Genomic DNA, 15252 nt, shown 5'->3' with positions numbered 1-15252 from the left:
GAGGTCAGAACTGGTCGCGTGTTTTCTGGCCCCCATAAAGTCTGTAGCTCACCTATACCATTAGCATAGCTGGTAGGATATTCCGGGCTAATGGCAAAGACAATCTGTGCACTTTCCCAAGGCCCAGAAAACATGCAACCTGCTCTCCCCACTTGCACTTTTCCCAGAGATTTTAAAATAAATTGAAAATCCCCTCCTGAAGCCCACCGAGGGCACAAAACCCTGGAGATTTCCAGGGAAAACCAGCCAGTTGGTCACCCTGTTCACCAGCAACGAGTATAGTAGAGCTGAACTTCAGAAAGCTGCACTATAGGAGGGGATCTACACTAGTATATGAAATTTTTTACAGTCATTGAACATTTTGTTTTTTAACTATTTAAAATGTAGCAGTTTTTAAAACCTTTACTTACTTTTCCCTTTCCGTGGGAATGCATTCCTTTTGGCCACACTAAGAAAATAAATCCGTTTGTTCTATTTTCCCGTCTGCCAATTTCCCCTCCCACTTCCTCTTCTCTCCGAGACAATCCTCCACCTACAAACAATCCACCAAGTAGCCTCCCAAAAGTGAAACTGGAAGTGGCTGCAAAAAAGAGGCTTGAAAGAAAAAAACGGCTCCAATTTTGGGCGCAGAAATTACATAAACATGCCCCCCAGGAATGTGATTGGCTAATTAAGAACTACAGGAAACCCATTTAATACGATGAAATCGGCCACATCATACCAAATAGAATGACTTATTTCAGAGAAGTTCAAAATAAAAACCGGAGAACAGACAACAATAAAACGTCACAAACTATACATCATGTGGCGAAATACTACCAAACGCACACTTAAAAACAGTAAGACATGTTCTAACTTGACTAGTGTAGATCCCCTCTAGATAAAGTCTTACTTGTTAAGAGTAATCACCTCATTATAATCACTCTGCTATATACATTGTGCTGGTTCACAGAACTTGCATTGCCATTTTATCTACTCTGACTGCTTTAATTGTCTCTGCCTCATACTTTGGAATTTTGAGCCTGAATGTTTTACATGTCTACCTTAAAAATGGAATGTGTGTTACAAATGCATGCTTCAAACCACAGACCTTCACAGGACAACATTACTGGCTATGGGCCTGCTGTGTATTAAATTAATCCCCATTTTGCATTAAATGACAGTAAACTATTAGACTATACAAGACTTCTGAGACTGGCTGGATGGCAAGGATTCTAAATGCTGTGGCCAAAAACTAATTATTTCATAGCTTGCAATTAGTGCTGGCAGTTTGGTGCAGAATTATTGACAATATGGGATTTGGCAAAAAGAACTGAATGCTTCCATAGAGGCAAACAAAAGTGACAACGGTTCAACAAATTCCAGAGAACTAGCACAGTAAAACAAATAGCCTTGTGGCAGACTAAGGGTTAGGATTGCTCTCTTAGTATCTCTTTCCATAAAGTTCCAATGTCTGGTGGAAACTAAGGCCCTTTTTACACCTTAAGGTGTAGAGAGGGAGAGGGGGTGATCCCAGACTTACCTTCTTTGGGGATCATCACCCTTAATCTAAACAGGCCGCGTGATATCATGGGCGTGATATCAACCATTGTGGCTGCCATTTTTTTAAAGAGACAGACCTGTAGCGCACTTGCGCTCCAGCAAAAATTAAAAGGGTTTTTTTTAAAAAAAGCCCCGGCCCCATCCCCCACCCAACCCTTGAGGGCCCTGGCCTCCCCTCATCCTCTCTCCTTCCCTCTGATGACCCTCGCTACTGACGGGGAAGAGGGAAGAAGCCGGGATGGGTGCCCACACTGCCCGCAGTCCTCAGGATTGTCCCAGGACAGCATGTAAAACTGGGATAACTGAGGTCTTCGTTATCCTGGGGAAATGGAGGGATCATCCCTCCCTGATCCTGGGATCCCCAGGATGTGCGTCACTTGGACACATAGGGATGATCACGGAATGATCCCTCAAAAAAACACAAAACACACACACACATGATGATGTAAAAAGGGCTTGACACTGCACTTGGAAATCATTGCAATAGATCTCATCTGTATATCAGGTGCTCCATGTGACAATCACCATAGTTTAGAGAGTAAATCTAGATATATGAATTTTCCCAGCTGTTCTCATACCTTTGCCCAATGAGGAGACCTGTTACTGTTTTACTTTTCTCAAATTCTTGATAAATCCAATCAAACACCATTATTTAAAACTGCTAATGAAACAAAAAATAAATATTATATAGTTCTGTAGCCTAGAAATACCACAAGCCTGGGGGCCAAATCCAACCTTCCTGGGGTCTCAATCCGGCACTCTTGGTTCCCCAGAAGGCCAGGCCCCCTCCTCTGCCCCCAGACACCAAAAGTTGGGTGGTTTCCTGGGTTTTGTGAGGTTTTTCCCCATTCTAAAAGGTTGAAATGCCTCTCCTAAGAGTTAGGCAGGATCTACACTACTGCTTTGTAACAGTTTATAATGGTATTGACAACTGTTGGGGCCCAAGACACAGCCCACATACAGTTTCTAAACCATTTTCAAAGTATTATATCCTGCTTGGTGTAGATCTGGCCTTAGTTACTAAATACTAAAATACGTTGCTATTTTTGTATTTGGCCCCTGCCCCTTTTGCCTTTAGCCCTGCTAACTACTGCAATGTGGCCTTGGAAACTTTTTTCAAAATGGCTTGAAAGGGGTTTTTCATCCTTCCTATAGAGCATCGGTAGTTATTTTCCAACAACAATTTGGAAAACTGCTTCTGTTTCTTAAGTTATCAATTGCCCTGTTCAGACAGCACACTAAGCCATGATAGTGAAGAATTTTGAGCTAACCATGATAGCTTAGCATGTCGTAGGGTGTTTTCCCTAATCTTCGTGGCTACATAACCACGGTTTAACCACCTTCACTAACCATGCACTTCAAAACAATTAGTGACCCTAACCATGGCTTAGTGTCTTATGCTGCCATTGGAGGCATGAATAAACTGGTGGCTATACTGCTGCCATTTCCTTGAAAGACCTTTTACGCAAAATAATGAGCTACCATTTTTATGCATAAGGGGATGGAGCACTTGCCGAGCTGTCCAGCGGCAAGCTCAGCAAGTGGGGATGGGCAGTGCTGAGAATTCGTGGATCCTAGTCTAGCAGGCTGAGCTTGCGCGGGGGTGGGTGGGGAGAGTCTGTCAGATTCAAGCCCCATATTGGATGCCCACAATATCCCTAGCGAGTAACAAAGATGTTTTCGATCCCACACTGCTGTTATCAACACAGCAATGTTGACCTCTACATATTCCCAAACATAAACACTTGCAGTATCTGCGTAAAGCGAAAACATCCCCACCCGCCCACCTGGCTGATGGCCAGGAGGCGCGTAAAACTCTTCGCATGGTTCTCCAAGCAGTTACAGAAGAATGGCTGCTCCTGCACCCCTCAAAAATGCAAGAGAAGATACACATGCTCAAGAAGGGTGGTTAGGGTGGACGGTTGTTAGGCAAGGCGGTTAGTGCACATGTGGCAAGAGCACCATGCACCATGGTTAGCATAACTACCCTTCCCCAAGTTACATCTGAACAGGGCCAATGAATTGCTGGGGACTCTTCAAATGTTACTTTTCCAACACTGAAATTAATCTTCATTTAGGGGAGCATAATCAACATTACTTTGGGCCACAAGGTGAAACCAAGTTGTAATTGACTAAGCTAAATCTAGTCCTATGGAAATTGTGAAGTAAAATTATTTTGAAGGAAGAAAACCATCTTTTTTCCCCCAAACAGTTAATGGATCTTTGAATATCAAAGATAGGAACTTCACAGTAAGAAAAAACCAAACAATTCAAATAGTTTGTGAAGCTCTTCAATGGGTTCCTGCTCCACACATTTTCTGGATGGAAAATAATATTTCATTAGATAATTCAATGTATATTACGAACAAGCATCAAGGATTGAATGGCTTGTACAATGAAGAGAGCACCTTAACTCTGACACCAATGATGAATGTAACTGTGACGTGCTTAGCTGCCATAAATGCACTCTCTAAACCTCAGTATGCAACTGTGAGTCTTACTATGAATGAACCTCTTACAAGTAAGTGAATATCTTATTTATCGGTGCACTTCTTGTTTCATTTTCAAAATCCTTAATTTATTTTTATGAAATCTGATATGCAGGCTTGACAAGTGTAGAATGTGGCTTAAGTTCATTGTGAGAATATTGGTGAGACATCTATAAATGTCACGAAGTTGACCCTGGATTGTCCTAGAGGAAAATGATGATGATGATGATGATGATGATGATTAATATACAACTGCAGTGCACTGCCTTAAGGGTTTTTTTTTAACTAATAAGGTAGTTTATGCAAGTCTCAGTTTTAGATGTTGTTGAATAGTGTCTTGATATTCTCTGCATGCTCAAAAGTATTTGATTTCTTATTCTCTGTTTAACACCCAATGACATTTTATTTCAAATTTCAATATTTGATATTTTGTAGAATGTGATAATTGATATACAATTTTATTTAGCATTTGACTGTACTGATAGGTAAACAACAGTACACCACAGTGATGTTTAAACTTTACCGTTATGGAATATTTTCAACATCTACTTATTGAAAGGAATCTCTGTATATCAGCCATATAACTCCGTTGTTGTTGTTGTTGTTGTTTTAATTTCTTGGTCATCATTGTCTTAAAAAAGAACCAAGGAGCCTTACAACAAAATAATTAACACATGCAAACTAAAATACCCAAAACACAACAAAACAAAACATCAGTACAGAATAAAAAGCTCATACTATGACTGGGCGTAGAGGGAAGTCTTGACCTAGTGCCAAAAGGATGATAATGTTGGTGCCAGACAGGCCTCGTTGAGGAGAGTGTGATCCACAGGTGTGGGGCCACCAGTGAAAAGGCCCTCTCCCTTGTTGTTATCCTCTGAGGCCATAGCTAGACCTAAGGTTTATCCCAGGATTGTCCTGGGGTCAAACCTGTTCATCTAAGTGCCACACAGGGTATCCAGTGCTCAGGCAGGGACGAACCCAGGATGATCCTCTCTCAGAGGAGGCATTCTGAGGAGGTCCTCAGATGTTAATCACAGAGTATGGGTAATCCATACTGGCAGAGAGGCGTGTCATCAGTTATTGTGGTCTAGAGCCATATAAAGCTTAACGGGGGGGGGGGATCTACACTACTGCTTTTAAAGCGCTTTAAAGCACTTTGAAAACGTTTTGAAAACTGTATATGCAGTGTGTCCTGGGCCCCAACAGTTGTCAAAACTGTTATAAAGTGCTTTAAAGCACTTTAAAGCAGTAGTGTAGATCCCCCCCTGGTCAAAATCAGCACCTTGAATTGGCTCAGAAACGTGGCCAGAATCAGCATTATCCTTTGAAGATTATGGAACAAGTACCAGGTTACACACTTAGTTCACACCTAGCAGCGTTGTGCCTCACCCTGTGAGAACCAAGTGTATGTCATAGAGGAGTCACAATGTAGCTCCACCTTGCAGGGAATGTTCCATAGTGGTGGGCAAGCAATCATTCAGCTGTTCTGTTCATTGAGAAATCCCTTGTACATCAGAATTGCAAGTATTTGATGTAGTTTTTTTTTTAATGCTAGACAGTACTAGATAGTTGGCATGTAATAGTATTTTTCTCATGATAGCCATTCTGCCACGCCTGGCATAGCCTGGGTGTGGGGAGGCGTTTGTGGGCAAGGGAGAGTGGAGACATGCCCAGCCAGCATTGGCTGGGGATGGTATGGTGCCACATGGGGGGAGGGGTGATAGAACCCTTAAATAAGGGGCTCTCCCTCCCTTCCCCTCTTTGCTGTGCGGCTCCCTCCCTCCCTCCCTGTAGGCAGTGTGGGCTTGCTGGTTGCCGTTTGAGCCGAGTAGGATTTTTTTACTCCTGTACTGAGTTGTGCAGGTGTTTTTTTCCGCCTACTCCACACTGTGAGACAGTTTGGGTGTGTTAATTAGGTTAATCTGTTGCTAATTTGGTCACATTTTGCTATTTGGTGCTAGGTACGGGCATCCAGAGTGGGAGTGGGAAGGGTGAGCATTCACATGGCACTGCTCACGGTGACTGGTAAGTCTGAGGCTCCCAGCTTTGAGCCCCACGGCCTGCCTGGGAGACAAGACTTACCTTTGAGGCCGACCCTACTCACCCACTCAGAGCTGGACGGCCTGAGATAGGGCGTGATGAAAGAAGGTCCCCCGACCCCACAAGGGGCAGGCCTGGGGGAAGGTGAAAGACGCAGCGTCTACCCTTGGGCCACGAATGGCTCACCCAACTTCAGGGGCCTGGCAACAGGCCTTGCTGGATGCCCAGTAGGATTCACCCCCTCTTGCAGATCAATTAATAAAATGTGGCCCTGTTTAAATCCAGCTGTTGTCGTCTCATCTCCTTATTTATTGACCTTCGCACCACAAAGAATTTGACAGATATAACATACCATGGTATTTAGTATTTGACATTTGAGAGCCTATGACATTTCATATCAGCAGCCATCAAGAAATGTCAAGTCTAAGAGTATTCTGTTGTTGTTGTTGTTGTTGTTGTTGTTGTTGTTGTTGTTAAGATTTTAACATTAAATTGCAAATCTGAAAGCCAAACTAGGTATGAGTATGATTTTACTCCTCCTGTGTTGTGATCCCAATCCAAAGTGAGGTGCCTTGCAGCTGCTCTTTGGAAAATGATTAAAGACAGAAATGCATTCATGTAGCTCCTGTTTTGTAATCTCTAGTTTAGCTCTAGATTTTGCTTCAGTAATACTTGTGCTGAAAAATGAACTTCAGCATTTAATGAATTTTGCATATGGGTAAATATTCATTCAAGCTCCATGCATAGATGTGGTGTATAAGACACCGCATTTTGCCATTGCAGACTGTGGTATATGGGACGTTGCTGACAGGGAGGCAACATGGAACTTAATCATATTGGTAGGCTTTTTTGGATGCTATGGCTGTGCAGTTGTTAAGTATTTTAAAACTGTTTTATTGCTGTGAAATTTTACATCTTATTCTGTTGCATACTGATTCTGGTGCTATTTTGGTAATTAATTAATTGATGCTGCTGCTGCAATTAATCACAGCAACAAAAATCTCATTCTGGGTGGAGAAATATCAGTGAAAGATTATTCATGTTTCTTCAGCTAAACTACCACAGCATGCTAGTCTTACAAGGTTTCATGTAGTAATGTTCAGAACATGCAGTAACCAGTGAGGTCATTTGCTAGGCAAAACTGTTGGCTGCTATTGTGCGATGACTGAGGAGAGAAAGATGAATTCCATCTGTATCATTTAAGCACTGTGAGGAGGTAGGAGGTAGGTACTGCAGCTAGCAAACACACACTTGTAGACTAGATATTTGTCCCTAGTGATGTCAGCAGGCCATGTCTGTGCTGGTGTGACTATTCAATCAACAACTGTGCAGTTGTATGATGTCTGTGGCACTCTCCACCTCCACCCTCAATCTTATTTATTTATTTGTTTATTTATTTATTTTTGCATTTATATCCCACCTTTTTTCTTCCAAGGAACCCAAGGTACATAATCCTCCTCCTCTCCATTTTATCCTCACAACAACCCTGTTGTGGGCTGAGAGTCTGTGACTGGCCCAAGGTCACACAGTGAGCCTCCATGGCTGAATGGGGACTCGAACCCAGATTTCCAGAGTCCCAGTCCAACACTCTAACCACTCACTGAAGCTGAGGCGAGATTTGGGCCCCTGAGGCGACTCGGCTTTGCAAGTCCCTGGGTACCAGTTGTGCAGCCGGCATCCAGAAAAGCCAGTAGCAAAGCTGGCTGTTAGTCCTTTGGATTCACCTCCCTCTCCCAGCTCTCCCTGCTCACCTGCTGCTGCTACCATCGCTGTCGCCGCTATTGCCTCCTCCTCCTCTTCACTCCTGCTGCCATCGCCACTGCCATCTCCTCCTCCTCCTCGTTCTTGTCACCATCGCTGCTACTACCGTGCCTGAGAACCAGGCTGTGATTTTAAGATATAGTGGGGGCTCTGATTAGTACCACTGTGGCCACCGTAGTTTGTGGCCATAGAGGTACTAAACTATTTAGTACCTCTATGGTTCTCAGATGCGGCTGTGGTGATGGCAATGGCGGCAGCAGCAATGGCAGCAGGAGTGAGGCAGCAGCAATGGCAGCAAATGAGCAGAGAGAGCGGCCCAGTGCCGCTCTAAAGTGGCCCAAGGCACCCCAAAGCTTCGATTGGCTTTTGTTTTGGGCCACCTCGGGCTGATCCAGGACCAACTCGGAACTGAGATGAGGTGGGCCGAATCAGCTTGCCTTGCCTCAGGTTTGAGGACTTGGCCCAAGGCGGTGCACAGCCCTAGTAATGACTGTATGTTTAGTGATGACCAAGGAACATTCTTTATTTCTCCCTGAGAAGCTGATTGTGTAGGAGCAGATACACAGGGACATATCAGGATTGAAGTACAACAAGTCTTTTTAATGATTAAGCAGAAATGGAGACATGTCAGAAGTAACGAAGGCAATTATCCCTCCTCACACTGGGTTGGATCTAGACATCTTACTTCCCTGAGCTGAAAGACATTTCTAGGGGGACTTGACGGAGCAGTCTATTACGAAGTTGTTTCCTTATGAGGAAAAAGTAATCTAAATGAACAGATGTATCTATAAATATACACTTGAGCCATAAGGATCAAGCCCATGTTCCATGGAGGAATATGGTGGGATACAAATTAGATGAATGTGAAGAAGAAACTGCTTAAACTGGTGAGGATGGAAAAACAAATGGTAGAGGTGGTTTGCTACTGCTGGAAGAAGGATTTTGATGTTTGTAACCACATTGGCTGTAACTAGACCTCATCTTTCATCCTGGTTCATCATCATGAGAATTCCTAGTCTCCCCTTGGGCTTGCATACTCCCCCCACCCTCCAGCATGCTTCCATTTTAGTCTAGTCACATCATTTTAAAAATGTATTAAATGTACATGATAATTAATGCAACAATAATCCCTTTTTAAAATATATTGCACTAATTCTCCCTGGAGCAGCTTGTCTTATATATGTATTTGAGAGCAATTTTAATCTGCTTGCACATTTTGATACTCTGGTGAGACCTCAGATTTTGACAGCTATAAATATTTGAACTAGTAACTATTAGGGGTGTGCACGGACCCCCCGCTCTGCCCCGCGGGCCGATCCAAAAATTTTGGATCGGCCCGCTCCACTCCATGCCGCTCCGCCCATACTTTGCTCCTCTTCGCCGCGGAGCTCCGGCTCTGAATCGGAGCTCCGCAGTGGAGGGGAGTGGCACCAGGTAAGGCCAGGAGAGGAGGGCGGGGGTGGTGGTTACCGGGCCCTGCCGCTGTCGCCGCCCGTGCGGCGACAGCGGCAGAGCCCGATAAGGGACCAAGGGGGAGGGGGGCCTTACCTGCCTCCGTCCGCGGTGCATCGGCTTCTTTAATTGAGCCCGCGGTTCAACCAGGAAGTCTGGGCCATGCGGCCTAGACTTCCTGGTCGAACCGTGGGCTCAATTGAAGCCGACGGACCGCGGACGGAGGCAGGTAAGGGAGAGGAGGGGGGTTTACCGGGCCCTGCCACTGTCGCCGCATGGGTGACAGCGACAGCGCCCGGTAAACCCCACTTACCTTTCCGGCGGAGCTCTGGAGTAAGCGAGGAGCCGCGAAAAGCCGCAGAAGTCTCCACACTTCCCCCAGCCCCGGCCTGAGGCCGGAGCTGGGGGAAAAGTGCGCCATAAGCGCATTGGCTTATGGCGCGTTAGACCAGGCCTCAGCGCGGCCTGTCTCCGGATTCCCCTGTGCGTCACCTGGACACACAGCAGGGAAACCGGGTTGGAAGGCGCGCTAAGGCCTGGTCTAGCAACGCCCCAAGTCTGGTCAAAGTTTGAATGGGTGAAGGCAAAGTTCTTCTGGACCATGGAGCAGCTTGAGGGATGGGTTGGTAGTGTCTCCTGGACATCCCTCAGCTTTTGCGATTGCTACCTGCTCTTGCATCACCATTTTTGGCCATTGCAAAACAGAACTAAAACAGCAGTAGGACAGTTGGGATACGGAAATAAAATGGCAAAGGTATGTTCAGGTGAGAACCACTCCTCCAGCAACACCACAGAACAGCCTCCATACATGCCCCTGTAAAATTAAGAGATAAAGCCAGGGACACCAAAGTAAAATGTGGGCTGCGCACAGAACATCGGGACAATCCATAAAACATGAGTGAGTGACTCAAGGTGATTCCACAATAAATCTTTGCCTGCAAACACTGGGTTCATAGGATTGCAGCCCTTGTCATGTGAAAGACCCCAAGGAGCACATTGAAAAGAGACAATTTATTATCCCAAGATGTGTGGTCTGAAAGTTCATTACAAGAAATTCTGTGTATGCAAACTTGCAAATATTGCTTGTCAGTTGTTGTTCACCTCTTTGAGCTGGATTAGCTTCATTTCCACAAAATACAAGTTCATTTGTTTGAACTTCCAACTAATCTTAACTGTTAATTGGAGTATTCTGAGATACTGTTCAGTACTTTCAGCAACATAGTGATGAGTTACTTCTTAAGGAAAATAATGAATTCATAGATTATTATTTTTTGAATGGAGTTCCATTCGTGGGATGCTCATGGGAGGTACCCCTTGCTTTTTCTCCCTTCCCCACTGCAGCCCCTTGTGTTCCCCGTAAAACTTCTGGAGGGTTGTGGGACCCTCCACAACACTGGGGAAAACTGTAGGAGGAATGAATTGGAAAAATTGTCTCCTCTCCTCCTTCACCAGCAGGATCCTCAAACATAATGCAAATGCTTCTGTGAACAATAGTGGGGAGCTCTAAATTCATGCCATTGCTTTTAATCTTGAACATAGAAGCTGCAGGTCTTGGTTCTTTCCCACTGAAATCCCTTTGCCTCCCCTTACCAAAAACTGAACAATCCATCAAAAGTTTTGCCTGTGCAAACCTCAGTCAAATGAATGAAAAGTGCTCAAATGCATTTCCCATGGATTATACCTTAACTATTAAAGTTTCAGTCTGCAGTCCAAAGTCCAACAAGAACAGAAGTTTCTTTTCCTTTGGTGAGAATGAATTACTCTGGACACACTGGGAGGTATGAGGCCAAATATTATAATATTTTTAAATATGTCAGTGCTGTAATGAAAATTGAATTCAATGTAGCCTAGCTCATATCAACCTAAACAGGGGACAAAACATTTGCGTAAATACAGTATATTTCCCCCAGTAGTATCAATGTTGAGGGATTCTATTATAACGAAAAGCATGGTCTCCTCTGAAGTGGTCTGCAGTTATGAAACTGCTTTTGAGATACATAAAGCAAAGGTAACGCTTCGGTTGAAACACAGCTGTTGAATTGCATTTTAATTTGGAATGTTGTTATACACATACACACACAGAATCAGTTTTATAGAATATTGGCAGGTCCAGTATTCTGGACAATCTTAGGCTGCAAACCTATGCTTGCTTACCTGCAGGTAAGCCCCATTGAACTCAGTGGGATTTATATTTGAGTAGACTTGCCTAGGACTGTGCTGCCAGTCTAATAAACTATTTCTCAGACAAAGAAGTGATGTTGTTTCCACTCACCCTCTTCTCCCCTCCCCTCCTCCTTTCTCTTCCATGCCACAGTTTCCCATTACATTCAAACTGGGAACTGTAGAGTATTAATCTCTTGATTAGAAACCAGAATATAAAACCAGGTTCAGTTAAAATGTAAAAAAAAATAAAAATGAAAAAAGAAAGATTAATTTGGCAAATAATCTTGGACTGCCAGAAGCATCCATTGTGAAACATTACCTGCCATTAGGGTTTGTGGTTGTTGTTGTTTTTTAAAAATGAAAAACAATGAATACTATGGGAAGACATGCATATTGTTCATAGATTGTCAATTTACTACTCTGTTTAACATTTATTCATTTTTATCTAGTAGAATCTGGTACAAATGAAGATTGGCGAACCCGAACTATAATTTTAGCAGTTGTGTTGTCAGTCGTGGGTTTAATCCTTCTGATCGTTATTATTCTGCTTATTATATGCTGCTGCAAAAGAAGGAAAGGTATGTGAGCTCCCTGTAGCTGTTGGCTATACCTCTTAAACCTTAAAATTATATATAGTGGAAGATTAGCCCCAAATAAGTTACTTTTGTGCCTGTTGCAAATTCCTACATGCATTATTGAAAATAGTTCCCCTTAATGGGCTATTAAATTTCTTATGGGATATTATTGTTGTTGTTGTTGCATTTATATCCCACCTTTTTTTTCCTCCAAGGAACCCAAGGCGGCATACATAATCCCCCTCCTCTCCATTTTTATCCTCATGACAACAACCTTGTGAGGTAGGTTGGGCTGAGAGTCTGTGACCGGCCCAAAGTCACCCAGTGAGTTTCCATGGCTGAGTGGGGACTAGAACCTGGATTTCCCAACTCCCAGTCCAACACTTTAGCCATTACACCACACTGGCTCTATAGATAAAATAGAGAAAACCTATCTATTGATGATTTTTAAGGAGGAACAATTGCTATTAGCAGCTACAAAACAATACAATACTGTACCTGTTTAAAACGCACTGGAACTGTTCACACATCAAATCCTCAGTAGTTTGCTAGTAACTTATTTCAGGAATTGTTTGACCATTTATCTCAAATAGTTCTAATGTGCATAAGGACTGAGGACAATATGGCACAAGTGCTAACTAAAAGTACACTGTGCTAGCATAAGCTACGTTTAGCGTTTGATGGTGCAATGGAATTTCTGGGTAGCATATGCTGGCGGAACATCATTTATATTAGCCCTAGTGCCAAATAAGCTGCTGTCCTGAGTTATGAATCAAGAGAAGAACACCAAGGCACACTGGACTGGGTGTACTGCAATGAGGCCAGGCCATTCAGTTCAAGCAAAGATCCTCCTGCACGGTCACACTCTGGAAGTTCCAGCAACCTGCTCTTCCACTGAACCCCATCTGTTGTGCCACTTCAACTTCTGCTGAGAGCACCATGAACTCCAGATACCTGAGGGAAAGATGAGCTGCTGGATATTCCAAAGTGCAGTCCAGGAAGTGAATAGTCTACTCATACTACAACTTGCCTATTGTAGCAATGGCAGTACAAATGGTGGTGTATGTGTATGGAGGAGCCACACTAGGGTAGTGTGTGGTGTCCAAGTGAATCCCTCCACTTCCTGGTGTTCTTGTGCAAAGGGAGCATGCCCAAGTTCCATAGAACGCACTGGAGAGGAAATAATCCTCAGTTTTATGCAAAATACTCAGTGTTGTGCTATAAGAACAAGCTGTGATGTGGAAGCCGTTCATGCCTCTGAGACATTTCTCTTGCATTTCATTGATGTGGGGTGGGGGCAGGTCGATTCAAGCTGAGCATCACCTATGCCTGTGCATGCAGAACCTGCCTTAGATCACGGACCACATTTAAGCAAACTCAGCGTTATGAAAAATTGGAATGTTTCCTTCTTCTAGAAAATTATTGTGTTGCTTTACTGTATTCTAAAGCCTGCCTTTCCCTCCACAGAGTCCAACTATCAAAAGGAACTGAGGTAAGCTGATGATCATTCCATTCCCCCTACCAAATTATTGTGTAAACAACTTATTTATTTATTTATTTATTTATTGTATTTTTAATCCATCCAATAACAAATGTTCTCTGAGCAGATTACATAAAGGTAAAAGAATTAAATACAATACCCCCCTCCAACAAACAGCATCAGGATAAGCTATGTAAAGTATATTAAAATAGTCATAAAATCTAAAACGTATAAGATGCTGTGTAGATGTATTAAATGCTGATAGGGCAGTATCCAGTGTGACATTACCACTAACATAGCATTGCACTAACAGAAACAATCCCTAGTCCAACAGCAATAGAAATTGCGGATGCAACGGGTTTTCCAGTCTAGTGCAATGTAATTTGTTAGTGGTAGTGTCGCATTAGCTGCTGCTCATAGTATTTGCCAGAATGTGGATGGCATTTTTTAAAATGGTCAAACCTAGAAAAGCGAGACTATATTACTATTGTTAACACTAAGGGTAGTAGCCAAATGTCAGTCCTACTTAGAGTAGACCCATTGAAACAAATGGGACTTAGGTTAGTCGTGACTAACTTAAATCAATTCATTTTAATGGGTCTACTCTAAGTAGGACTAACATTGGATACTGCCCTAAAAGTTAATAAACAAGTGCTTTTAAACTACTGAGTTCTCTGTCAACATATAGTACTCAGCCTATTCATTAGAACTCTTTGTGTTATTTAAGAAAAGCTTTGTAAGATTTGGGGCATTTTTATGCTTAAATTGCCTTTTGAGCCTCTCATGTGTGATTTATGTGAACATTTGCTCTTTGCTCATAATAATGAGCATTTTAGCCAATGTAAGTTCTACATTCACATTACAAAGCCAATTGAAGCATAAATTGCTTTAAGCCTCGTTTAAAAACAAAACACTCCAAAAAGATCTGATAGTATGCTGTGCTGTGTAGTAACTGAAGAACATTCTACTGGATGCAGGAGCCCAATGCCAAGATAAGCTGATCATTTGTCTCCTTTATTACTTTTTTTAAAAAATTACATTTATCCCACCTTTCCACTAAAAATAGTGCTCAAGGAGACTTAATCTAGAACTAGGGAACTGACATTGAAACCTGTGCAGCTATCAGCACCTCTGCTCTGGCACTTGGGTTACAGCTGCTGTACTGCATGGTGCAAGGTCACTATCCATTTTCTTCAGGGCAGGGAAGGAAATGGGCAGAGTTGCCGTGGGAGCAGACCCATCGCCTCCAGTCAGAGTAGACCTGAGCCGGCAAAACAATGTAGTAAAAGGGAGGCAGAAGATTTGGATGTGGGGCAAAATTGGGCAGCTCTGCTCCATTTTAGTCAAAAGATGTTACAGTAGCTGTTGGATTGCAAGCAAAGGCTTGTATTCCAAGCCCAGAGAGATAGGATTGACTTTGAGCTGCACATTTGAACATTCAGCACCTTTTAGAATTAGCAGACATTTATTTATTTTTATTTATTATTAAATTTATATACCGCCCCAATTTTAAGATGTTTTTAGAATGTTTTTAGGGTGCTTTAACAATGTATATTATGTTTTAATTCATTTTTATGTATTTTATATTTACTGTTGTTCTCCGCCTCGATCAAAACGGAGGGGCGGGTAAGAAATAATTTATTATTATTATTATTATTATTATTATTATTATTATTATAGCTGAAGCTCTCTGGGCGGTTTACAAAAGTTAAAAACAATGAACATTAAAAACAAATATACAAAAATT

At 42.8% G+C, this 15252-nt stretch overlaps 1 protein-coding gene across 4 annotated transcripts in view; it reads left to right on the top strand.

Annotated features, from left to right (window-relative positions):
• IGSF5 (immunoglobulin superfamily member 5) overlaps positions 1-15252 on the top strand; it is a 52045-nt gene that overhangs the window by 15182 nt on the left and 21611 nt on the right. For 2 of the 4 annotated variants that reach the window (XM_063126612.1, XM_063126609.1), the window contains exons 4-6: positions 3755-4063; positions 11900-12028; positions 13493-13517. In XM_063126612.1, the coding sequence (XP_062982682.1) occupies positions 3755-4063; positions 11900-12028; positions 13493-13517 (463 nt within the window). The remainder of the gene's footprint in view (positions 1-3754; positions 4064-11899; positions 12029-13492; positions 13518-15252) is intronic. The other 2 variants (XM_063126610.1, XM_063126611.1) reach the window with 2 other exon arrangements.

Source organism: Elgaria multicarinata, chromosome 5 (assembly GCF_023053635.1).
Source record: "Elgaria multicarinata webbii isolate HBS135686 ecotype San Diego chromosome 5, rElgMul1.1.pri, whole genome shotgun sequence".
NCBI classification, from domain to species: Eukaryota; Metazoa; Chordata; class Lepidosauria; order Squamata; family Anguidae; genus Elgaria; species Elgaria multicarinata.
This window is presented reverse-complemented; position numbering and strand designations above follow the sequence as displayed.